This window comes from Tursiops truncatus, chromosome 8 (genome assembly GCF_011762595.2).
Source record: "Tursiops truncatus isolate mTurTru1 chromosome 8, mTurTru1.mat.Y, whole genome shotgun sequence".
Classification (NCBI taxonomy): Eukaryota; Metazoa; Chordata; class Mammalia; order Artiodactyla; family Delphinidae; genus Tursiops; species Tursiops truncatus.
Genome location: NC_047041.1, coordinates 58,555,455 through 58,582,107, shown reverse-complemented (window position 1 = coordinate 58,582,107; position 26,653 = coordinate 58,555,455). Strand labels below are relative to the sequence as shown.

Sequence of the window (26,653 nt, the reverse complement as noted above, 5' to 3'; positions counted from 1 at the left end):
CTCTGGTCTTACTTCTTGCTATTCTCAGTACTGTGGCAGATGATTCCAGTGGCTGTCACCTATCCCATGTCTCTGCACGTGTTATCCCTTCTACCTGGAAAGTCCACCCCTCTTAGTCTGCCTGGCAGTCTCTGACACATCCTTAAGACCCAGTTCAAAGTCACTTACCCTGTGACACTTCCCAGATATCAGTCTGCCTTCAGATAGAGGGCATCACTACCTATACCAGTGCTACCTATATCCTTTGTACATCTATCAACCTTTGCATTTATCATTCTGCACTGTGGTGCCTGTTCACAGGTCTGTCTTCTTACTCGACTGGGAGCAGATCATATATATTGAGGGGCTAGATCATATATATCCATTTTTATTTATTCCCAGCATCTGGCAGAGTGCCTGACACTCAGTAAGTGCATGCTCAATTATAAATAAACAAAACTAATAAGCAATTACAACCGTAGAGTACTCTACAATTCACACATCACATACTTTATCTCTTCATCTTCACATAATACTGATAAGGTAGACAAGGGATATATTATGGGGGTTTAGGGAGGTCTTGCCAAAGTCACAAACTACAACTCACTCTTCCCTTCAGTACTGAGCACAGGCTGAACCCCACAGAAATATCTATTAGAAATTTAGTGAACTTGATGGACTTTGGCACTGACTTTATGCTTTGCTTGTGTTTTGAAGAACTTTGCTGAGCTTGTGACTTTCCTGTGAATTTGCCTAGACACACTCTGGACAAGGGGCTTGTACCTCGTCTTCTACTTAACCTCCTCACACATCCCCAAGTCAGGTAGCTTCCCATGAAAAAGTCAGTCCAATCCAAAGAAAAAAAGAACCACAGGATTCTTTTGTTTCTGTCTACTTCAGCAGTGAGAATGACCCTGAGCTGGGTACAGTGACTTGCATACAGTGGGCCATCAATAAATACTGGTTGAATGGATAAATGAACGAGGTATCTTTAAATGGAAAAAGGAAAGAAAAATATGTTTAAGAAGGAGTTAAAGGCTTAGACTGGTAAGGAGAGGAGAACCCTGAGACGATTTTAAAGAACTGTCACTCTCCAGGCCCGGAGTCAGAAAGCAGAGCGTATGAAGTCAGAGAGCAGAGTACATCCACACTGATACATCAGGGAAAATTGGCTGAGCTGCCAGAAAACTGTGGCCGGCAAAGGTAGTCTGAAATTCAAAAAAGAGAAAAAGCTACAGAGAGAGTTAGATCTCACAAGCCACAGAGCAGTGAGTTTATCAATGATTGTTGATAAAATTTATTATTTCAATCTAGAATTTATTTTTAATGGTTCTGAAACACTTAGGTGATTACCGGGTACCAGTATGGGTTCGCTAAGGATAAGACAAAACCACGCCAGAATAACCTAATATCCTTTTGGGAAAGGATTACTGAGCAACAAATTAAGACAAATGTTAAACATGTTTTTATTTCAGCAATAAATCAGAGAAAATCTCTTAAAATTTTGTGGACAGGATGAAGAAATGGAGGCTAGAAAAGAATGAAGTTTGGTGGATCTACAGCTGTGACTGTTGAGTAATACTTCTAAATTGTCCTGATCATGAGCTCCAGGGCTCTGTACTTAATAGAGTCCTGTAAACATTTTAATCAACGACTAGCACATGAAGTACATGATGGCAGGGATCTTGTCTAACTCACCAGTACCTAGATCAATGCCTGCTAGATAGGAATGTGATCAATAAAATTTTGTAAAATGGTTGCTGAATAAGTAACTGAATCCATAGAAAGCCTATTTGCTAACTTTGCAGATCATATAAAATAAGAAGAGATAGTTAATATTTTTATCTTTATTTCATGAGAGATACGCTAGCCTATTCCAATATTTTTGTTGTCTACCTACCTAGAATATAGGCTGGCTAGCAAAAGCTAAAAAAAATTCAGAGGAGGTTGATGAAAACAGGCAAAGAAATGGAAAGGAAGCAAGGAAGGGAGGGAAGGAGGGAGGAAGGGAGGGAGGGAGGGAAGAAGAAAGGAAGGAAAGAAAGAAAAAAGGAAATATCTAAAACATGGTTGGCAAACTACAGCCTATGGGCGAAATCCAGCCTGCTGCCAATATTTGTAAATAAAGTTTTACTGGAACACATCCACACACTCTCATTTGTGTATTGTGTTCTGCGCTACAGTGGCCAAGCTGAGTAGTCACAGCTAAGACCAACTGGCCCACAAGGCTTAAAATGTTTACTATCTGGCACTTTCCAGAAGAAGTTTGCTGACCACTGATCTAGAATGTGGAATATGAGGATCAACCTGGAAAGCTGAACTATTAGAACACAAAGGTACAAAACGTGAAAGGCACGGGTGGGGACTGGTGTGACAGCAGAGGTTGGATTAGACGGCTTCACAGTTCTGAGATTCTGTGAAATCAAAAATGCTTACTGGACCCTGTTGGGATCCCAAGAACAGATAAGAAGGCACTCAAATAATCCCTTCCCTTCTACCTGGCCCTGCCCTCTCAGCAAATGCTCCTCCTTGCTTTTTGGTGAGAGCACCTGAACAGAAGACAGAGCTGAGGGTGGCAATGCTATGTCTTAGTGAGGAGAGGACAGCCTATAAGGTGAGTCCCCACACATCAGGCTGCAAATATAGGGCAAGTTTGGTACTCATGAAATTCTCCTCTGTTGGAAACAAAGTGAACATGATTCCCCCAGCTCAGTGGGGAATCCAAGGAGGCATAGGTCAAGGCCTGAACATGGAACTGTCAGCTGACGAGGAAAGAAAAGACATATGAGCAGATCAGAGTTCAAATAACCACATAAAGGGCCAAGATTTAGAGAACATTCAAAAGAGCAGCTGAGGGCAGGTTGCAGCAAAAGTTCCATGGAGGATCTAGTCACAGCAAGCGAGCTTGATAAAAGGAGCAGGTTCAGAGAGGTGGAGAGGCAGGGGGAGGGCAACTTCACACTGCAACTGGGTAGCAATGCTCTGATGCTCTTGACATTTCTCTCAGGCTGCTGATTTGAGAAACCTTGCTGGGGCAGCAATGACACCTCTGCCCTAGGCTACCACACCCACGTCAGTCTGGTAGCCTTGCTGACAGCTCTGAGGGCTGAGCACACTGCTTCCCTCTGCTGAACCTTCCCTCAGGTCAATGTTCTGACCTTTAGGCAATCAGCAAGGCTGTCTGTCCTCCTGGCATTACTGCCAACCCTAAAGTAGCCACTGCTCATCTGCCCTGCTGCTGGAAAGGGAGGGGAATCTCAGCCTCTGTGAGTAATCCAGGATAATGGGCGGGCAGCAGAGCCAATCTGGACAAGCAAAGCTCAAACGTAAAATATTCATCTCTGTCTGCAGTCAAAGCAACCTACCCTCTTCTCAACCCTACTTTTGAAAAACTCACCAGAGGCAATAACGGACTAACTTGCCCAGGTACCCTTCAACGGACACGTGACCAAGCCCTGGTAGGTGCACACCGCCTCCTTCCTCTGAGAAGTCCAAGCAACCACGCACACAACACCCCAGGGAGGCACTGATGACCACCCCATTTTACAAGCACAGACAAGGTCCACTCTTTGTCCTGGGTCATTCAGTAAGTTGAGGGGCCAGTCCAGAGAGAGGATTGTATTTCACACAGAAGAGGGGAAAAAAACAGTTGAGGGACTTCTGAGGCTGAGGAAACCAGTGAGGCTGCTTTCTAGTTCTGGGGCAGGGCTGGGACAGGGTAAGTCTGAAGAAAGTAGAGGAAGAATAAATCCACATTCCACACAGTTGCCTTAATTATTTTATGGAAACCTGCTCCACTGTCCACTCATCTGAGACTCCACAGATTGAGGCACTTTTGGGAGAACACCAGTTAAAAGGTTCTTCTACCCCTCCACCCCGGTTATGAAATTGGGCCTCTATTTTATTCCCCAAGACTTGAAGTGACATAAATTATAGAGCCAGAGGGGACTGTGAAGGGCATCTGTTCCAAGCCTTCTGCGCTCTCTATGAGTTCCTAGAGGATGAGGGACTTGCAGGCTCTCACCCTGAGTTGCTGGTAGAGTTGGCACAGAGCACGGCTGCCTGGAAGCCACAGGGAGGAGAGATCTCAGAACAGCAGGGTAGCCCACACTTACCTTCTAAAGAATGGATTCCCTGCTCCTTGGCAGTCTTGTAAACACTGCTGAAATCATCCCCGAGGTTTGGGTCAGCACCAGCTGCAAGCAGGACCTGCACCACACTGGAAGAAATCAAAAAGACACCAAGTGTCAAAAACAGGAAAGGCTGAGGAAGTAGACACTCAGATTCTGAGGCATGTTTGGGGACTGGATCTGCCTCTGCTCATGTGAGTGGTACAGTGGAGAGAACATGAACTTTACGAGCATCAAAGACAAGGGTAGGAAAGTTGGCTCTGAAACTTTACTGGCTGAGAGGCTCTGGACACGTTATCTAACGCCTCTCTAAGGCTCAGTGTCCAAGACAATAAAATACGAAGTGTTTATTCATCAATTACTTATCAAATGCTTACTATGTTCTAGTCACTGTTCTAGGTGCTAGTGTCCATGCCCTCAAGGAGCTTACAGTCTCTTCTGGGAAGGACAACAAATTAGCATAAAATTACAGCGAAGTGTGATAAAGGCTACGATGGGAGAAGTACCATGTATGGTGGGAAACTAAGGGAGAGGATCAAGAAAGGCCTCCCAGAGGATGTGGTATTTAAGGTGTTAAAGACTTGGAAGGCTGAGAAGCCAGATCTGGGTTGGTGAAGTGGGAGGACCCAATGCATTTACAAATCGGAGGCAAAAGAGCACGAAGCTTCACCTGAAGAAAGCAGAATTGGGGATTTCCCTGGTGGTGCAGTGGTTAAGAATCCACCTGCTGATGCAGGGGACACAGGTTCCATCCCTGGTCCAGGAAGATCCCACATTCCACGGAGCAACTAAGCCCATGCGCCAAAACTACTGAGCCTGTGCTCTAGAGCCCGTGAGCCACAACTACTGAGCCCGAGCGCCCAGAGCCTGTGCTCTGCAACAAGAGAAGCCACTGCAATAAGAAGCCCGCGCACTGCAATAAAGAGTAGCCCCCACGGAATTCCCTGGTGGCACAGTGGATAGGAGTCCGCCTGCCAATGCAGGGGGCGCGGGTTCATGCCCCGGTCTGGGAGGATCCCACATGCCGGAGCAGCTGGGCCCGCGAGCAGTGGCTGCTGAGCCCACGCGTCTGGAGCCTGTGCTCCATGACGGGAGAAGCCACAGTGGTGAGAGGCCCGCGTACCGCAAAAAAAAAAAAAAAACCCAAAAAACAAAGGAGAGTAGCTCCCTGCTCGCCGCAACTAGAGAAAGCCCACGCGCAGCAACGAAGACCCAATGCAGCCAAAAAAAATAAAATTAAAAAAAAAAAAAAAGGTAGAATTGGAGTAGAGGGTGTAAGAGGAAGAAAAGTGGGGAATGAGATAAGCCACTGAAGGGATTAAAAGGGAAGTGACGTGGCAACACATGCTTTTCCTCCCCACTTCAAGATATATACATTAAAAAAATACAAATCATATAGAAATATTAAATTGAAAAATGAAAGTCTTCCCTTATAGCCATCTCCTTAATCTAAATTCTAAGACTAACCACTATTTATAGTTTGGTGTGTTTCCTTCCAAATCTTTGCTATTAGAAGAATCACTCCTATAGCTGTGTGAGAATGAACTGGAGGGAGTAGGACAAGAGGCAGGAGCCTCCACAGTGAGGTTAAATTAGGTGAATTTATATAGCACCAAGTACAGTGCCTGACCCAGGAATACTCCATATATGTTAGCTTCCCTTCTATCATGTAATGTTCCTGCTAATACTTTCCTTTTTTTTCCCTAATAAAAAAAGGTTCGTGTTCACTATAAAAAAAACTCAGAAGATATAGCTAATCAAAAAGAAAAAAGTTTTAGAATATATAACATCTTTCCATTTTTTTCAATGTATGCACATTTTTATTTACCAAAAATTGGATCATATATAAACTCTCCCTAAACACACACATACCTCACCCCCCTTCCATGTCTTAAATATCTGTCTATCACATTGTTTTTAATGACTGCACAGTATTCTACTAAAAGGCTAGTCTATATTTAGCTAATCCCCAATGGTAAAACAATTAGATTATTCTTAATATTTCAATAACAATCTCTATTTCCTTTGCATAAATTCCTAACAGATGAATTTCTAGATCAAAAGTATAAGCATTTTTAAGGATTTTGATAAATGTTACTAAATTACCTTTCAGAAAGATTGTACCGATTTTTATTTTTACTATCAAAGGAAGAAGGATGAGAGCAACCGCTGTGCCTTTCTTTCACCAAAGCTTTTTCATTATGTGTTAATCTGGACACAGAAAATGGAATCACACTGCTGTTTCAACTTGCATTTCCTTGATTACTAGTGAGGCTGGACTTAAAAAAAATGTTTAGCAATCAGTTGTGTTTCCTTTTTCATGAATCACAATTATCAATTTTGTTTTTATTTTCAGGCATAATGTCCTTTGCCTATTTTTCTCTTAGCATGTTCATCTTTTGCTCACTGGCCTTCAGAACTATTAATACTTTTGAAGGCATAAATGGCAAGCATTAAAAAAAATTACTCTAGGGAATTCGCTGGTGGTCCAGTGGTTAGGACTTGGCACTTTCACTGTCAGGGCCCGGGTTCAATCCCTGGCTGGGGAACTAAGATTCTGGAAGCCTTGTGGCCCAGCCAAAAATAAATAAAAATTTAAAAATCACTCTATCATAAATATTAAAAAGCCAACCTACAATTTTAGTTTCTCTCCTTTGTTAGTTTTTCAATATCTGTAGCCAGCAGTATTGCTGGTTTTCCCTGTATCAACTGGTTTGAGTTTCATAACCTTCAACAGGCACAGGACCTGCCCTATTATTTGCTGAACGGATGAATGAATTTCAATAACTCCCATGCACACAAACACACAGTCCTCATAGGTAAGTCAAAGAACCAGAATCTATCTCCCACATAGATGGGGTTCTTCTACATCTGATCTAACATGGTCAAGTGAGCCTCCTGTGCCTATTCCCCTTACCTAAAAGGATCTTAAGAATTACCTTTTACAGGTAATTTATCTAGGATATGAATTATGATCCCAAAGAGAAATAAGAAGGGTCTCTAAGCACCTAAAATCAATGTCTAAAACTCAGATATTTAACTCACAGCAGAGTCTGTCAGGTTTTCACTTGGAGACTATTTGCTCATAGTTTACACATAATTTGGATTAAGACTGGCATTAGTCTTCCTGCTTGCCAGAAGATTAAAAGAGGGTTCAAAAAGGCTGTTAGAGATGGGCAACTACCTGCAGGCAGTGAGAAAAATATCTGATAGAAAGGGATGTAGTATGGTACAGAGGTTAAGAACGCTGGCTTTAAAATCGGAGACAATATGAACATCAACATGAATAAAGACATTAATGGATTATCACCCATTGGGTACACTAAGATTCCAAGAGTCCGTATTGAAAATAAATGAATAAGTCAATGGGAGAGACGGGAAAGCTCTTCTTTATTGTAGAATGACAAATAATAAATGTAGAACAAATGATGAAATTAGAAAATCATTTTGCAATCATAATTATCAGGGATATTAAGAGTATGTAGCTCAGATTTCCCTGGTGGCGCAGTGGTTGAGAACCCGCCTGCCAGTGTAGGGGACACGGGTTCAAGCCCTGGTCCAGGAAGATCCCACATGCCATGGAGCAACTGGGCCCGTGCACCACAACTACTGAGCCCGTGCTCTGGAGCCTGCAAGCCACAACTACTGAAGCCCGCACGGCTGGAGCCTGTGCTCCGTAACAAGAGAAGCCACTGCAATGAGAAGACCACATGCCGCAACAAAGGGTAGCCCCCACTTGCTGCAACGAGAGAAAGCCCGTGCGCAGCAACGGAGACCCAACGCAGCCTGCCCAAGTAAATAAATACATACATACATACATAAATGCTAATGAGTACTGTGATACTCCTAAAGAAGGTTATGGTATGCAGCACCCCCAAATTAAAAAAAAAAAAAAAGGAGGAGTATCTAGCTCATATGACTCTGTTAGTGTATGTAATGTGCTTGTACAGTGCCTGACATATAATAAGTGCTCAAAGAACATTAGTTATCATTACTATGTACCTGACCCCATAGCTGGGCTGTGGGAAAGTCAAGAGAAGTTTGAACTAAGACACAAATTGGGAAGACAGCATGAAATTTTATAACAAGTATAGGGAGACGTGGGTTCAAATCAAAGCTCTATCATTTACTGACTGTGATCTTGGACAAGTTACTATACCTCTGGGACTCCATTTCCTTACTGGAATAACAGATAATGATGCCTCCCTTGTAGGTTATAAGTATGTAAAACCACAGTGCCTGGCACATCAAAGGAGATCCACAAATATGAGCTCTCTTCTCTGTGTCCATATAATCTTAGTGATAATAACACAAATCTGGGCTGAAGTGGGCTCTAGATATATACCTAATCACCCCCAGGACTCATGCTGGCATAGCCCTGTGTTAAGAAGGCAGCTCTTGGGCTTCCCTGGTGGCGCAGTGGTTGAGAGTCCGCCTGCCGATGCAGGGGACGTGGGTTCGTGCCCTGGTCTGGGAAGATCCCACATGCCGTGGAGCGGCTGGGCCTGTGAGCCGTGGCCACTGAGCCTGCATGTTCGGAGCCTGTGCTCCGCAACGGGAGAGGCCACAACAGTGAGAGGCCCGCGTACCGCAAAAAAAAAAAAAAAAAAAAAAAAAAGGCAGCTCTTCTAGTCATGTACCAAAATGTTCATTGCAGCACTATTTACAATAGCCAGGACATGGAAGCAACCTAAAAGTCCATTGACAGATGAATGGATAAAGAAGATGTGGCACATATATACAATGGAATATTACTCAGCCATAAAAAGAAATGAAATTGAGTTATTTGTAGTGAGGTGGATGGACCTAGAGTCTGTCATACAGAGTGAAGTAAGTCAGAAAGAGAAAAACAAATACTGTATGCTAACACATACATATGGAATCTAAAAAAAAAAAAAAAGGTTCTGAAGAACCTAGGGGCAGGACAGGAATAAAGACGCAGACATAGAGAATGGACTTGAGGACACGGGGAGGGGGAAGGGTAAGCTGGGACGAAGTGAGAGAGTGGCATGGACATATATACACTACCAAATGTAAAATAGATAGCTAGTGGGAAGCAGCTGCATGGCACAGGGAGATCAGCTCAGTGCTTTGTGACCACCTAGAGGGGTGGGATAGGGAGGGTGGGAGGGAGACGCAAGAGGGAGGGGATATGGGGATATATGTATACGTAAAGCTGATTCACTTTGTGATACAGCAGAAACTAACACACCATTGTAAAGCAATTATACTCCAATAAAGATGTTAAAAAAATAAGGCAGCTCTTCTATATTCTGCACAAGTTGGCTTGTTTTAAAATCTAAGTGAGAAGGGTTTGTCGATCTAAACTCAAAGGGACATAATTTGGTTAATCCTCAGCTGCTGTGTCCAATCACCATTCAATCACACCCCCTCCCATGGCAAGCTGTCCCTCCAGGCAGCTAGTGTCACTAACTGTGCTACCTGGGCCTCTCCAGGTTCCTGAGTATTGATTCCATCTGTCCAATTTGCAGGCTGCAAGACGTGTCCAAGCAACCAAGTATGCTGCCCTTCGCCCCAAAGGGCAGACAGTGGTCTGGCAGGATGGGGAGAGGAAAGTGACTAGGCTAAGCCCTGGGGCTGCTAACCCAATCAAAAGGAATGGGCAATTCACTTCACAAACTTGGAGGACAAAGAGGGTGAGCATCCAAGCTAGTGACTCATTCTGCAATCCTGGAGAAGACTCCTTTCACTTTTAATTAACTCAAAAGGCAGCAGCCCCACTGTGGGGTATACCTAGGACTAAAGGAACTGTGGCTGCTCAGGCCGAGTGGCACCAAACACCTTACCAGATAGCTAGTAAGCTTTTTTTGCCCAAGAGCTATCTCATACTTAAAAAGCATCTAACCCAGAGTTCCACAGGGATCAGGCCCTTTTTGGAGAAGCCAGCCCAGATCAGGCTAAAGGACTACATGACTATGGTTAGCTCTGATGATGAAAAGAACTTCGTGGACCAATGGGATGTAGGAGGGTAGAAACAGAGTAGGAGGCTAGCCAGGTAAGAGAAAGCTAAGGCAAGGCTCATGAGAACAGGCTTAGCAGCAGGCCAGGCCCAGGGAGTGTCAAGAAGTTCATAGTCAAAACAGAGCCAAGGGCCAGAGACCAGGCAGCAGAGACGTGAGGCAGAGAGTAAAAAGCCAGGTCAGATGTCAAGGACTAGAGGCAGAGGGAAACAGCAGACCACAAAACAAGTAAGCAACCAGAAACGAAGAAACACACTGGTATCAGAGGTCAAGACAAGGCAAAAGAAGCAGACACCAGGGGCAGCAGTGAGGAGACTTCGCAAATGAAGAGATTTCTGCCTCTTTGACATTTTTTGCTGAAGCAGAAACAAATCCCCCAATTCAGAACTGTATCTGGGAGAAGGTTACGTACACAAGATGGTGAGTTGGCCCACCTGGCTGACAAGGGGACTACAGGATCTGACGGCACAAAGGGAGGCAGGTACTGCTATCCGAGGTGATCCACCAAAGGAAAACTAGAGCCGCCCCTCTGTTCTGGCATTGGCATACTGGCTGTCACTTGGGAGGTTTGGGTTTAGGTATCACTATCTTAAATTGGAGTAGCTGGTGCTAAATGGGCAGTGAAGTGTATGGACTAGGCCTTCATGGTCTTAATAGCTGGGTTAAAGGGGACAGAGTACACCATCCCACTCACTTATGTTTTTCTATAACACACTCAAAGGAACTATGCTGACTACTCCAGAGGTTCTCACCGGACAAAGGCTTACAAACATCAGCAATTCTCCCAGCCACCTCAGGACTTGGCCTCTGGTGGTCTGTGGAAAGATATGCCTACCAATGTCAGTATCAACCTCAAAGGCTAGAGATAATCTCCAGATACCCTACTTCCAATACTAATCTGGAGAGTCAGAGAATGTCTACAGCCCAGGAGGATGGGGGTTTAGAGTTGGCCTTTAGTGACTTGGCTCTGGTAGCAGTACTTGCCTTCCTGTGTGTCCATCAGAATCTACTCTGGTCTTATCTCTGCCCAAGTGAGCTGACTCACCAAAAAGACCGGGCTTTGTGAATACTGAAGGTGAAGGTTGTGAGGGATAGTATCCAGCTGACAGGCTGGCAGAGAAGCAGCAATAGGGCCGAGCTAGCCAGGCCAGGGATGGGGGGCACTGCAGGCCTGGAAATCTGGCTAATCAGAAATGGTCAGGTCTTAAAGATTGGCCTTAGATAGGGAGCAGAATGCAGGTCCAGAGCCCGAGACCTTGGTAAGAGTTACACATGTGAGTAGGAGTGGTGAGCTCTGAGCCTAGGCTGAGAGCTGTTTTCTTTCTGCTTATTTTACTGCCTGCTGATACAAGTATCTATTTTCTCAAGGGTACAGTAGGGCTAAGTAGGAGGAAGATAGCAGTCTAATAATAAGAGTTAGCATTTGTATATACCTCCTACATGCTAGGCACTATTTTAAATACTTTATATATACTAACATCTAATCTTCACAATAACCCTATGAAGGAGGTTAAACAGAAACTGAGGGATAAGTAACTTGTCCAAGGTCACTCAGCTGTAAGGAGCAGAGGTGGGATTCAAACCAGGGCAGTCTGGCTACCAAGCCCATGTCCTTATCACTCTGCTACATGGCCTCTCACTTCCCTGTGTTGACTCCCAGGTAGCTAACAGTCTGTAGAAGCACTTTGCCTCAACTCAAGTTTTAGCAACAAGGCTAGGATCAGGAAGCCCAACAGAAAAATGAGGCAAGGATATGAACAGTCAATGCCCAGAGGAGGAAAAAAACAAACAAACAAGATGATTAAGTATATGAAGAGATCCTCAAGCTTGTGTGTGATTAGAGAAAGGAAAATTTTTAAAAATGAGATAGCATTTTATTGGGAATTTGGGACTGACATGTACACACTGCTATATCTAAAAGAGATAACCAACAAGGACTTACTGTAAATTAATTAATTAATTTAAAAAAATGAGATAGAACTTCAAGTTAACACACTGGCAAAAAGTGAGAACGCTGAAAAATGCCCAGTGTTGGTGAAGACATGCGGATCTCAGATTCTTCATGCACTGCTAGGGGACAGACTGGAGCAGCCATTCTGGAAGCCAATCTTGTAATATTTGTCATGTTAAAGTACCTTACCCTATGACCCAGCACTTTGCTCGTGGGGATATGTATCTCAGAGAGATTCTTACACAGGTCTATAGAGGGCAACATGGGAGATGTTCACCACATATTTTGTGGCAGTGGGGAGTTGAGGCAATCAAGTGTCCATCACTGGGGGAACAGGTAAGTTAAATGTAGTAGACACATGCTATGAAACATGATGCAGCAGTCAGAAGCAACAGGCTGGATACACGTGCAGCAACATGAATAGATGATTTTTAAAAAGGGGTTGATTCCCTGCCACCTACTATTATTCATTAATTGAACTTGACCATCTGTTCTAAAAATTTATTCCTTCAGGGAGTCTCTCAATTGCAGAACTCTAATTCCCATGCTGATCTAGTGATCTTGGGGGCTGAAGAATTAAGGACCCAGTGAAAACAATTAACTCCCCGAAGTACACCAAAGGCCATCACGCAGGCCCCCCCTACTGGTTCAACTGGTTAGTGCTTATTCACCTTTAGGGCTCCTCAGTGACATAGTCACCGACTCAACTGAGGCTTCTCCGACTCCCAGCCCGGGTCCACACCCTCCCTCTTTGCACAGAATCCAGTACTTACTCCTGTGGAAGGTGGCCCTCACCATGTTATGTCGTTATTGCCTGTCTACTTTTACTTGCCTTTCCCAGTAGATCACGGGGCAAGAGCCATGTCTCAACCTTCTTTCACAGCTCCTTGCCCAGTGCCTGGATCACAATAAGTGGTCAACAGATGATTTCTGAATGACTGCACGAAAAAATGAAGAATGAATAAATGAAATAATTATTTTATTTGGTGAGAGATGGGGGAGAAAGGTGGAACGCAACTGTCTCAGCCCTGCCCAGCCTTCCCCAACCTGAGGGTCCGAACTGGGCTGCAGGCAGCTTAGCTGTGGAAAACTTCCATCTTCCTCTCCTGAGCACTAGGCCCTTCCTGCCCTCCACTAGGCAGTTCCCAAACAAAGCTGAGGAAAAGAACGGGAGGGTGGTCCCTAAGAAGCAGCTCCTGGGACTCACAGAACTCCCTTTGGAGCAACAGCCCCCACCAGGCGAGTTTTAACTTTCCGATCAGGTTTGTAATTAGATTAGATGTGGGAGCACACGTAGGAAGTTGGCTCACGTGGACCTTGATGAGCTCCTGCTTTCAGGACAGTGGGGCGTCACAATGCACAGGAGGACAGTTACATCAATTGGCTTTCTGCTCTCAGTGGCTGGAGGGGCTTTGGATCATCACATTGTTTAGGAAAGAGGGAGGAAACCTGTGGTGTGAGCTGAGGCCTAAGCTGGGCGAGGCGCGTGTCAAAGGCGGCTGGCGAGCAGCTGGAGTTGGTGAAGCAAGAAGGGCAGTGATCCCAGCTCCAGGTCGTCCCCACACAATGTGGAGCTTCAGAAGAAGCTCCTCCGACTCCTCCGCCCCTCTACCCCCCACATGCAAGCATAGGGTCACTGTGTCCCAAGGAAAAGACAAAGAGTTGACCTATTCTCAACCCAGAGCACACCTCGATGAGGGGAGAAAGCAAAGAGGTCACAGGTCAGGAGGTTTGCTGGAAAGTCAAATGAGCTATGGATCATTCAGTCTACTGGTTGGTCTACAGGCGGTCAGGAAAGCAGGGAGGCCCGACCAAAGGAACTGGCCTGTGTTGAATCTAGAGGTCCTGTGGTGTAGAGGCATGAGCTTGGTGGGGGGCAGGATGGGAAGGCAGTTTTCTTTTCTTTTTTGGGGGGTGGGGTGCAGTTTTCTTTTTAAAGCCAGCTTCCTTGGGAAACAAACTAAAGATTAGGGAGGAAGCAAGGAAGGTACCTGTGTAGAAAATGTGCCCCCGTTTCCTCGAATGAGGATGTTATTTTGTTTACTTCCCTCAAAAGGTAAAGATCAATAATCATAATAAAGCAGCCACGGTGGGTTGAGCACTTTACATTTACTATTCCAGATCCTTATAACCGCTTGCAATGAGGTACTAGTCAATTTTACAAATGAATAAACTGAGGCTCAGCGAGATAACATGAGTTATCCAAGTATACACATTAAATAAGCACAGGAATCACGATTCAAATCCATGTGTCTGTCTGGGGCCAAACCCAGTGCACACTCCCCTAAACCACACTGGTTCTCACCCATCTGACCATCCATTAGTCTGTCATAATATCCCATAGTCGCTGGGCCCTAACTATGTACCAGGGACAGTGATATTTTCAGATGGTCATAACAGCTAGCTGGGATAAGAGGGAGTCTGATTCAGAGGGACAAGGGTCAAAATCAGTAGAGGGCTCAGACCAGGTGAGATAATTTGGGCAAGGCTTAAGGAAGACATGGCACGTTAAGCAGAGGGCCAAGGAATCGAGATTACCCATCACAGGATTTCCAGGACAATCCCAATTTCATATACTTAGCCTAGTTCTAAATACACTTCCATATCTTTCAATCTGTGGTTCATAACACACAGTCGCCAAACCGATGGGGCAGTGTGGTCAAGCCCTGGTTATTAGGGATTCTTTCCACAGTATAAGCTAGACTAGGCTCTCTCCAGGCAAATGATCCGTAAGAGCATGTTGAGGCTGGTACATCTCCTAGACGTACTATGCACTAGGCATTGCAGTAAGCAGTCTTACATGCATGTTAATCTTCGCAACCACCCTATGCTGAGGCAGATGCTATCGTTGTTCCTACTTTGCAGATGAGGAAACAGCTGTTCAGAGGTAGAGCTAGGTTTTAAACTCAGGCCCTCTTTCCAGAGCTCTTGTTCCTCACCACTCTGCCACACACAACTAGACTGTGCTCCCTAAAGTAAGGACTGTGCCTGGCCATCTGTTCCCTTGCACACAGGCCGCAGTACGGGCCAGTAAATATTCGTTGAATCAATTCACTTCTAAGGCCTTAACACTGCACTGTTGATGCACACATTGAGTTTTCAGTCAGCTCCTGGGCTTTACTTGCTAGTATTGCTAAAGTGGGTCTCCTAGGATTTTACAGTTGGTTTTTGGTTTTAACTGTAGACTGAAACACTTGTCCCTATTAATTTTTATCACCACAGATTTAACCATTGCTCTAGCCCACGGAGTTCTTTTTTCACATCCCTGACTCTTTCACCTAACATATCAACTACCTCTAAGCTTCATTTAATCTGCCCATTTGGTTGGCATTTATCAATGGTCTCACTAGAATCAGTGATATGACTAGTGAATAGGACAGACCCCTGTGGCTCACCAGTACAGTCTGCTTTCCAGTCTGATATCCATTCACATATAAACAATGAACCAGATCATTCACCATCCATTAGTTTGACCAAACTATTTGCCACATCATATTTTATTAATGTGGATATTATAAGAGACAGCCAAATACCTTGCTGCAACCCAGACACACCTACCATATTTACTGTATATTCCTGACCCACCAAGCTGGCACCCCTATTTATTTATTTATTTTAAACATCTTTATTGGGGTATAATTGCTTTACAATGGTGTGTTAGTTTCTGCCTTATAACAAAGTGAATCAGTTATACATATACATATGTTCCCATATCTCTTCCCTCTTGCGTCTCCCTCCCTCCCACCCTCCCTATCCCACCCCTCCAGGCGGTCACAAAGCACCGAGCCGATATCCCTGTGGCACCCCTATTTAAATAAGCACAGAGTGGGTCTGATGTCCTTAAAGAGGAGGTGCAGGAGTGGACCATACCACAGTCCCTAGAAATGGAACACCCTTCCCCAGGCTGCTGAACTGGATGAGTACTGGATGCTCTTTTCATCCGAACTGATCTTCTCCATGAAGACAGCACTGAACACAGAACCCCAGGATGGGATATAGCGCTGGAGAAGGGGGTGGGTACCCTGAGACTGTCAGTTTAGGCAAATGAGCTGACATCACTTTCCAGGGAGCAGTGTCTGGGTGGCCTGAGGTCAAGGCATGTGTCTGCCAAACTAGAAACGGGTGCATGCTGGGCTTGGAATATCATTACTACGAAACAGGATTATCTTGAGCAATGATTCTAAATGGGATTAGAAATGACTCTCTGTTACTCAGAGATAATCAACCACAGCAGCGGTGGGAGAGACATCAAGCTCGGCACACTTTTCTGGGGGCATGGTGCTGGCATTCCGGGCACCTGGCCAGCACGCTCACCCGCCCTTTCTTGCTGGGAAATACTGGGAACTGCTCTTCACTAGGCAGCTGCGGCCACCTGGGATGAGAGCAAGCTCCACATCAAAGTGCCCTGCTTTGGGGTCCCATGTTCTAGGCCCAGCTTCTTAGATGAAAAGGAGTGGAAAAAGAATCTCCAAAGCCCTACTGCTTCTGCATCACCCATCAGATACTGGTGAGAGGCAAGTAATACCCCCACCTCCATCAAAGATAGGCTTACCTGCAGGAAATTCACTAACTTCCTGAGGTCACCAATCAGCAGCAGCAGTGTTAATCATAATAATAATTAAGACACTACCACTACTACTATACTACTATTAACTAAAGTAGCAAACTCTTATCAAGTGCTTACTATGTGGCAGGCATTATTCTAAACACTATACATATATTTACACATTTAAAGTAGCTCAGCTTATTATCTCCATTTTATGGCTGAGGAAACAATCACAGATAAGTGAAAGAACTTGCCAAGGTAGATGACTAGTAAGAGGAAGAGACAGCTTGGATGTGAATCCAGGTCGTCCAGCTCTAGAGCTCACAGCTCTACCACATGCTAGACAGTTACAGCCTGAGAGGACCATGGTCCATGCTGGATAAGGCTTTCCTTTACCCTCACTGGTCTCCAGACCCTGCCAGTGCCCCCTACTAACTCTGGTACATCCCTACTTTCTTACTTTTATGAGCCTATGCTCACAATGGTGCTTATTCCAGAAATGCTGTCTTTCTGCTCTCCACCTCTACCAACCAAAATCCTGTCCGTCTTTCAAGGCCCACCTCATGTGAAAGGGCCTCCTTTCATGATTAACCCCTACCCCAGCACTCTAGGCTGGTCTTCTCTGGGTACTGACCACATTCTGCCTCAATCTGCCGTTAAAAGGAGGCTTGTTTTATCCCTTTTCTGAAAGCTTTTTTGAAGACAAGGAGAGTAGTTTGTCAGTTTTTAGATTTCTCAAAAAATCATCCAGCACATAGTGGGTCATCAAGAAACCCTGCCTGAATTGACTTGACTCCTGGTCTTGGCACCCCTTGATTCACTGCATGGCTTTGCTCCCTGCATCTTCCCTACCCAGGTAGTATAATCCAGTGGAGAGAATAAGGATTTGGGGTTCAGAGGGACCTGACTTCAAATCCTGGCTCCCCCTTTCACTTACTGGACAATCTTAGGCAACTCTGAGCTTCATTTTCCCTATCTGTAAAATAGGGATAATAATCCCCCCATTTTAGGATTGCAGTGAGGATTAGAGCCAACATGGGAAGTATTCGACATGGGCCTGGCACACAGAAGACACTCAGTCAACCACAGCCATCATCACCACTATAGTCAGGAGATCAGATAGCACAAAGCCAGCCTCCTCCGGCCAAAGGAAGCACCACTCTGCAGCAAGCAGCCAGGCTGAGAACAGGCTGGGGACCTTGGGAAGAGACTGTAGGCCTCCAAAGCAGGATAGACCTCCATGTTGTCAGGTCCCCTGGTACCTACATTAAAGCACAGGTACTGGGGTTCTCTACCTGCTCTGCCTCTGGCCAGCCAGCAAGGAAGAAGAGCCTCCCATGGAGGCTGCCCCAGTCCAGCTGCAAGAGAAGCATCAGCTCTTTGCTCTAAGAACACTTGTGGAGCTGTCGGCCACACAGAGAGGCCTGTAAAACCTCTCCTGCAGGTCAGCGATCTGGCTTGGGCTGCTGGGTTCTTAAAGATAGGATTTAATGCCCCCCCTCCCCTTAGTAAGGTGGAGGGAAAATAAGCAAATGCTAAAAATAAATGACTGCTATGAGAGGGAATTAAATGGTCTTCAGCCAAGGATGGCGGCATTTTAAAATTAACAAAGCCCAGGTACCACATCCAGGAAGGCCTTGGCAAATGCGTGTTATCCACTCATTAGCTCAGCTCCTCAGGGACTCCAGCCAAGCAGGGAAGGCAGTGCCGGGAAGCAGTCCTTCCGATGCTGATGAAATGCACCCCGGGAGAAAAAGCAGAAGGAGGGAGGGAGACTCTTGTGGGGAATTTCAAACAGTTCTGCTGGAGCTTCCTTCTCTGCCTGGCAGTCTCACTTCTCTGAGGCAGGGGCTTTCAAGGCAACCAGCAAGCCCAAGTGGACTCAAATCTGAACCTCCACCCACGACCCCACTGTTTCAGGATCTTTGGTTCCTGAAGCTCCACAATGGCCATGCTATTTAGGTGGTCCTCCCTGCGTGGCAGTCCAGGGACAAGGAAACCAAGAATGATGTGGGATGAGAGGCAAGCTCCCAGTCCTGAACCCTGCACTTTCTCCTCGCCATAAAGAACCATATGACACTTTGTGAGCCCACTGTATACCACTCATAAGGTGAATTTAGCACTATTCATTAGTAACTGTACTTCATGACATCACGAACCGTGTGAATCCACAAATCTTTATTCTCTACTAACAATCAGAATATATAGTACTCCAATGTAAGATACCATCAACTATAAGAATTCAAAACATTCCAGGTGACTATAAACAGTATGAATTCATTTTAACTCTACTAACAGGAATTCTCAGTACACCAAAGGTCACAATTAACAGTGAAAATGTAGAGAGATATGGTGGTTTTTTGAAAACTTTTTAAAAGTCTGTTTATTGAAGTATCATTTATGCATACTAAAATTCATCCTTTTAAATTGTACAGTTTGATGAGTTCTATGACCACCACTATAATCAACACTTAGAGTATTTCCATCACCCCAAAAGTTCCATTGGGCCCTTCCTCCCACTCCTAAACCCTAGCAGCCACTAACCTGATTTCCGTCCCTATAGTACTGCCTTTTCCAGACTGTCATATAAATGGAATTATACAGCAGGTAGCTTTTCATGTCTGGCTTTAACTTAGCATAAGGCTTTAAAGATTTGACCATATTGTTACCTGTACAAGAAGTTTGTTCTTTTTTTACTGCTGAGTAGTCCACTGTATGGATGTACCATAATTTGTCCATTCACCAGATGATGGACATTTGGGTGATTTCAAGTTTTTGGTGATTATGAATAAAGCTACTATAAATATTTGCATACAGGTCTTGTAGATGTATGTTTTTATTTCTCATGGACAAATATCTAGGAGTTGGTATTGCTGGGCTGTAGCAGCAATGATAAATGTATGTTTTACCTTTATAAGAAACTGCTGAAGTATATTCCAAAGTGGCTATACCATTATGAATTCCTATCAGCAGGGATGACAACTGTTCTGCATCCTTATCAGCACTTGGTATTGTCAGTTTTAAAAATGTTGGCCATTGGTATAGGTGTGTAGTGGTATCTCATTGTGATTTTAACTTGCATTCCCCTAAATGCTGAGTATCTTTCATGTGCTTATTTGCCATCAATCTCTTCTTTGGTGAAGTGTCTGCTCAAATCTTTTGCCTATTTTTTAAAAATTGGGCTATTGGGACTTCCCTGGTGGCGCAGTGGTTAAGAATCCACCTGCCAATGTAAGGGACATGGATTCGATCCCTGGTCTGGGAATATCCCACGTGCCGTGGAGCAACTAAGCCCGTGCGCCATAACTACTGAGCCTGCGCTCTAGAGCCTGTGAGCCACAACTACTGAGCCCGCATGCCACAACTACTGAAGCCTACACACCTAGAGCCCATGCTCCACAACAAGAGAAGCCACCACAATGAGAAGCCCGCGCACCACAACAAAGAGTAGCCCCCACTCGCCGCAACTAGAGAAACCTGCGCGCAGCAACGAAGACCCAGTGCAGCCAAAAATAAATAAATAAATTTATTTAAAAAAAAATTGGGCTACCTTTTAATTACTGATTTGTAAGAGTTCTTTATATCTTCTGGATACTATTCTTTTATCAGACGTGTTTTGACAGCTTCTTTTTTGAGGAATTAGAATACCATTTTTCTTCCAAACCACTATCCCCTGCATATACATGCTGATGAAGAAAACAGGACAGACTTAAATTTTCAATTTACAAATACCTTAGTGTCATTGGACAAAAGGTCAAGCAGTACTCAGTACCTGTTAAAACTCATGAGACTATTTTTACCTCTATGATGAGCGCCCAACCACCATTAGGCTTTAAAGAAAGCTACATCTGGAGAAATGGCTGTCCTATAAATAGCTTTTGCCCCCCAGGCTCTGCACCTCCCAAAGCCCTGTTCTGGTCCGCCAGGCTCTTGGAATGGTCAACAGTCGTCACACTCCATTGCTGGCCATTGTCCACTGGGAAAGGTAGGAGGCTCCCAATCCACCCCTCAGTGAAAGAGCAAACAGTGCGGCCTGTGGCTGCCTGGACATCAAAGTAGAGCAAACAGGCCCGGCAGGCCCTGCCTCTCCGCCTACACATCCTGCAAATGCCATCTGAAGGAGCATCCCTGAGGGGGTCATGACTTTCAGCTTGTCACAGCACACATCAAAGTTTGCACCACACACGAACTGGGTGCATGGGTTCGAATCAAGTTGCCCAAGAGCGGATACTCAGCCATTGTGTCCAGTTTTAATCCCGTGTTTTCCCAAGTAATTAAGCCTTCTTGCTTATGAACTTGTGACTAAGTAAAGCATCACTGAGAGGTTGTAACATCAAAGTGCCTTCCACCGTCTGTCCATGTTTAGTAAAATTGGATTTCTTTCCCTTCTTAAGGAAAAACTAATTGAATTTAGCTGAAGGCTGGGTATATTTGCACGAGCCAGTAGAGGCTGTGCTAAGTCACAGTGGTCATCCTGGGACCCTGTGGCTTAGCGTTTATCTGGGCTGGGTCAGAGTGCAACACGGAATGAGGCACCCAGACTCAGGCTAAACAAGTGCCTGTGGCATGAGGCTTATGGAGGGCTCACTGTGGAGAAGGGGCCAGCCCCCGCCAACTACTCCTCAAGTCAACACTACACCCAAGCTGTTACTAGGCTGGCAAAAGGATTGTCCTAGCAGAATGTTGGTAAATCTTTGGCAGGAGGGCTACTGAAGACAATGGCCATCACAATGCTCAAGTCCTTGATGTCAGCAGTCCAAGTAAGCTTCTTAAGGCAAAGGCTGTGATGCTTACTTAGTATCTGAATCCCCTTTAGCCTAGCATATCAGCACCTGACACAGTCTAGTTTTTAAAAAAGTCTGCTGGATGCATAACATGATAACATAAAGGTATGTCAGCACAAAGTTCCTCTCTCCTGAAGAACCAAAACTCTCTGTATCCCTTTTTTGCCCTGCTTGTCAGGAAACTTCAAATTAAATTCATACTCCATTCCACTAATTACCTGATTTACAGTGAGTACAGCCTGGTCCCATTTATGTAAAATTAGACACATAGATATAGATATGGATATAGTGATCAGTCTCTAGGTAGAGGGGATTCAGTTGACGGCTACTTTCTTCTCTATATTTTCTTTACAAAAACAATAAACCTGTTTTTGGAAAAGAAAATCTCTAGTTCAATCCTGATAGAATTATCTTTCCTTTTACCAATATGATTTCTGATCTTGATCCAGTTTTAACTCTCCTGTGTACATTTATATTTGTATTTTGATTTAAGTCACCTTAAACCCTTTTTGTAAATAAAAGGAGGGAATAAATTATAAATAAGTTCCCATGCATATTTTTAACATTTTGTTCTATAACACTGTATTTTCTGTTCAAAATTAAACAAAATAGCACTCTCTTTACTATTCAAAATTAAATAAAATAATAAATACATATATAAATAAAGGTTCACAAGAAGATAATCTCCTTAAGTATAGAGACTACTGTGTTCATATCCCCAAGGACTTAACACATTAAGCAGCCAGGCACTAAAGGCAGTTGAGGGTGAAATGACTGGGCTTCTCTCAGGATATCTCCTTTGAGCTTGTGGGCTGCCAACATTCTAAAGGAGGTGAAGGTTCTCTACTTTCAGCCTTGAATCACGGGGTGCTGTCCCTCTACTCGCCCTTGACCCAACCCATTTCAAAGGTGGTGGCATTTCAGGCTTGGCCAGTATGATTCCAGAAGGGTTTGGTGACTGATGAGATGAGAATCAGCACACTTCTAATACAGAAAAACTTACTGGCAGATTGTGCTGGAATGGACACGATAATCCTTCAAGACCACTCCCATGGCGCCTTACCAATGAGGCCTACCCACCCTGGCATTCCCTTTTACCAGATTCTACTTTTCCTTTTTTTCCATTAGCACTTCTTATCTTCTAATATATAGTTTACTTATGCATTGTATTTATTGTTTATTGTCTGTCCCTGCCTCTCTCTACCCAGGGACCACCACTTGTACAGAAATAAGCTCTTTGAGGATAGGGATATTTGTCTGTCAAGAACAGTGCCTGGCAAACAGTAGGTGCCAAACAATTTTTGTGATATGAATAAATAAAGCCAACCTGAGAGTATGCTATTTTCTATAAAAATCTGTCCTCACTGGGTACCGGAAGGAAGAGGAGGGCACAAAATAGAAGCTTAAAACACCAATAATTAGTTCTAGGAACCGAGTACATACAAGCCAACACTCTCACTTTGCTCAATGAGCATCACTGATTTGCTAATGGCCCTGGATAAAGACAGAGCAATCAGTTAAACCAACAACTCATTAGATTCAGAGAGAAGTGTCCTCAAAGCACATCTACTAGCTATGTGCTCACTGATTGGCAGTACTCTTAAGTATAGTGTTAATTCCTATTCTGTCTCAATGCTGATAAAACCAAACATAGAAGGGCACATACCCCCTCCCTTTTCTCCACCACGGGTTACCTCTTGCAGATGGAGATACCTGCAAGCTGGGAAAGACTGGTGGGTGGGGGTGGAGGCAGGGGAGGGGGGTTATAAGTGGTAGAATAAGCACATGTGTGTTTGTGTGTAGAGGTCTAATGTGAGCAGCAGAGAATAACATCTCACCATTTGTAACCTGTAGCATATACATTATCTCATTTGATTCTCACAAGAATATAGTAAGAATCTATCTGCTCTGTGGTGAGATTCAGTCCCCTCACCCCCTCTGCTTTGATACTATCCTGTCCACACTGCTCTGATACCACTGATTACACTATACTCTGTTTCTCTACCTGCCTGTCTTTTCCACATTAGACCACGAGCTCCCAAGGCCTCTGATTCCCCAGTGATTAACATAAAGCCTGGTTCAGAGTAGATATCTACCAAATGTTTGTAGAAATAGTTGATGTCAGGTGAAGAAACAAGGTGTTCATAGAATTTTGAAATTCAGCTAAGGGTCAGAGCCAGGACTGGATTCCAGGCTCTCAACTGTGGAACCTATTTACATTAATTTTTCTTTTAAAGACTATGTGCTTAAAGCTAAAGGGGCAAATAAGGAGAAAGAGTGCTGAGATCAAGTTCACAACAGAGCAGCAGAGACGAGAGAACTCTCAGTACAGCTAAGTCTCTCAGCCAGACTGAGGCAGTGCCTCCCCGACATTATAAAATACCTGTTTGGTTGATTTCCACCACATTTATGACCCTTCCAAAGGTGGCCAGTACTGGCAGATAAAATCCTTAAAGATCTGCTTGAAGGGAAAATGAAAACTTCCACCTCCCACCATCAATGTCAGTGGCTGTTACTAAAGCACCCAGTCTGCCTTCTTTGAAAGCATCTCTTTTTGCTCTTTTTCAATCAATTCTTTTGCATAATCACAGCTAGAGACTGCGACGTAATGGCAGCATCCAGCCCAAGCCCTGGATCTGGCAGTGGGAGGCAGCAGTGAGGTACAGTAAAACACACAAACTCTGCAGGCAGTCACACCAGGTTCTAAATTCTATCTGTGTGACCTTAGACAAATCACTTTACCTCTTTGGGCTTCAGTTTTCTCAGCTGCAAAATGAAAAATAATAATATATATCTTGTGGGTGGTTGTAAGAAGTAGAGATAACTATATACAAAGTAGACTGTTTCAATCTTTACACAACAGCTGCATGCTGGGGGAATGGGGAAGCATATAGGAAAACAGCAGGGCCTCCAATGAGAGGGAAGGAACACCCCCACCTGCCCTAGTTTATACCAGAACTTCCAAAGGAACAGCCCAATGGAGCCCTTGCTGGGGACAGTGACTGCAGACTGCTCAACATGGACAATGATAACGTAATCATAATGATAACTTACACAGGTACACTTAACCACTTACAACAGGCTTTCAAACATTTTGTTGCTTCAATAAAGCAAATGACTCGCCTAAGGTCACAAAGTCAATGAAGGATGGAGCTGCGATCCAGAGCTACATCTTCCCTCTCCACATCTCCTATACTTTCCACTGCGCCAGGTGTAGAACAGTTCCTTAGGCTGAGTCCATTTCCCTGCCTTTCAAGAAGACAGCAGGGGGACAGGCAAGGGTGGGAGAGTGTTCAGGATCGTGGTCTGCAGAGCTCTGGCAAAGGGAGCCCCATGTGGAAGGAGATCTCTCACCTGTCGTTTCGGTTGATGGCTGCCACCATGAGTGCTGTCCAGCCAAGTTTGTGCCTTGCATTGACATCAGCACCTTCCGACAACAGCCTAGAAAGAGACAGAAATATTTTCAGTATATGGCTTATCATGGACATAAGAGTGGAAGAAATGAAAAATCAATAAACAGGGAGGCTAGGTGAATTTGGAAATAGTTATAGGGCTTTGAGAACTAAATACCCATCCCAGCTCCTCTGGCCACTCTCCCTTGACCCCAGCCTTCTCCTACCTCTCTCCCTCTTCCCTTAAATGAGTTTGCCTCTGCTGTCATCCTCCCAGCCTACTGAGGAAAGAATGTGCCTTCCCCCCTGTCCAGAATGCTCTCTTCCTGCCTCTCTGCCTATTCTAAACCTACTTTCATATAATGGGATACAACCCTGGCTTGAGGACTCTCTCCCAAGTAGGCTTTCCTGACTCATCCAGTCCACAGATCTCTCCTCCTACCTTAGAATTCCCCCATGCTTAGCACCAAATGCCCAATGACACTTCTCATCTATGTAGCTCCCGGTTTACGGAAGAATTCCACTTCTCAAGTTTATTTGTATGGTCACTGTCTGGAAATTGGAACTCTGAATGCAAGGGAAGATGGAAAGAATGTTAGAAATGCTAGATTAGGTTTCTAGAAAAGTCCATATGAGCCTATTTGACTCTATATGCCAGTGCCTAGTACACAGTAGGAGCTCAGTAGCTGTTAACAAAAGTTTTTAAGTATACCACTAAAAGCCTGAATTCTGGGTCCCAGTAGCAGGGGGCCCTATAATGTGGGGGTGGATAGAGAGGAGAACGAAGAGAACCAACTCTTACTGAGCACCTCCTACAAGCAGGAACTGCCCCAGAACTTTACATACATGCTCTCATTCACTCTTCACACAAGCTTAAGGAGCTGGTATTAATCTCCTCTTTTCATGGATGAGGTAGTAAGTTCAGCGAGGGGAAATGACTCGCTGAAGGTCACAAAGCTAGTTAAGGGGCAGTACAGTGACTGGAACCCAAGTCAATAATGGCTCTGCAGCCTGAATCCTTCTCACCTCACCAACCTTCCTCTATACTGAACCTGACTCCATGTAACATGGAAGAGAAAAGACTAAATGGACTCCAGCAAATCAGCATGACATATGCTTGGCCCTGTGCTGAATTCTGGGATGGGAGTGTGGAGAAGACATGGGGTTTGCCCTAAGGAATTTAGTTGTGGAGGGAGGACTCAGGATAGCAGGAAAACAAAGGCTGTCGTGTGTGGTTTCCCACCATAAGTGCTGTAGGAGGCCAGGAAACAGGGAGACCAAAAGTCAAGTGTTTCACCAACAAGGCAGGAGCTGCTTATGAGGAATGGGCATTAGGGGGAACTGGGAAGCTGTCTACTCTTCAGTGCGTTCTAGACGAAAGGGCACTGGCAGAGAGTCCAGAGGCTTGGGGTTGAGTCCTAGCACCATTCTTATGCCATAATCTGTAGTAAATGCCCCTCTGGACCAAGCCAAGTCTAACCTCTGTGCTGCTGAGGTAAGCAGGTGATAAAGGCTTGGGAGGATGAAGAGACACATCATGTACTCATTCGTTCACTCAGCCTGTGCTGATGCAGGGAATGAGACAGGCACTGTCAAAGCCTGAGGGGAAGACAGACCAGCAAGCACGTCGCTACACATCAGACGAGTGCTAGGAAGGGGGCCTCAAGTTGCAAATGTACAACCAGGGAACCTAACCTAGCCTTAATGACCCAGAAGGCCTCTCAGAGGAAGTGATGATAGAGAGTTAGCAAGACAAAAGGGGGCAAGGGAGGGAAGGAGTGTTCCAGGCAGAGGTAAAGCCTCTCATCAGAGTAGAAGGCAGCACGGGGTATATGAGGCCCTGAAAGAGGTCTGGCACGACTCAGGCACGAAGTGCGAGGGGAAAGTGTT

The 26,653-nt window shown here is 44.7% G+C and overlaps 1 protein-coding gene across 3 annotated transcripts in view; it reads right to left on the bottom strand.

The window, feature by feature from the left end:
* CLPB (ClpB family mitochondrial disaggregase) overlaps positions 1-26,653 on the bottom strand; it is a 163,118-nt gene that overhangs the window by 102,706 nt on the left and 33,759 nt on the right. For all 3 annotated transcript variants that reach the window (XM_073808531.1, XM_033862370.2, XM_033862374.2), the window contains exons 3-4: positions 24,726-24,812; positions 4,095-4,198 (exon numbers count right to left, since the gene is read on the bottom strand). In XM_073808531.1, coding sequence (XP_073664632.1) covers positions 4,095-4,198; positions 24,726-24,812 — 191 coding nt within the window. The remainder of the gene's footprint in view (positions 1-4,094; positions 4,199-24,725; positions 24,813-26,653) is intronic.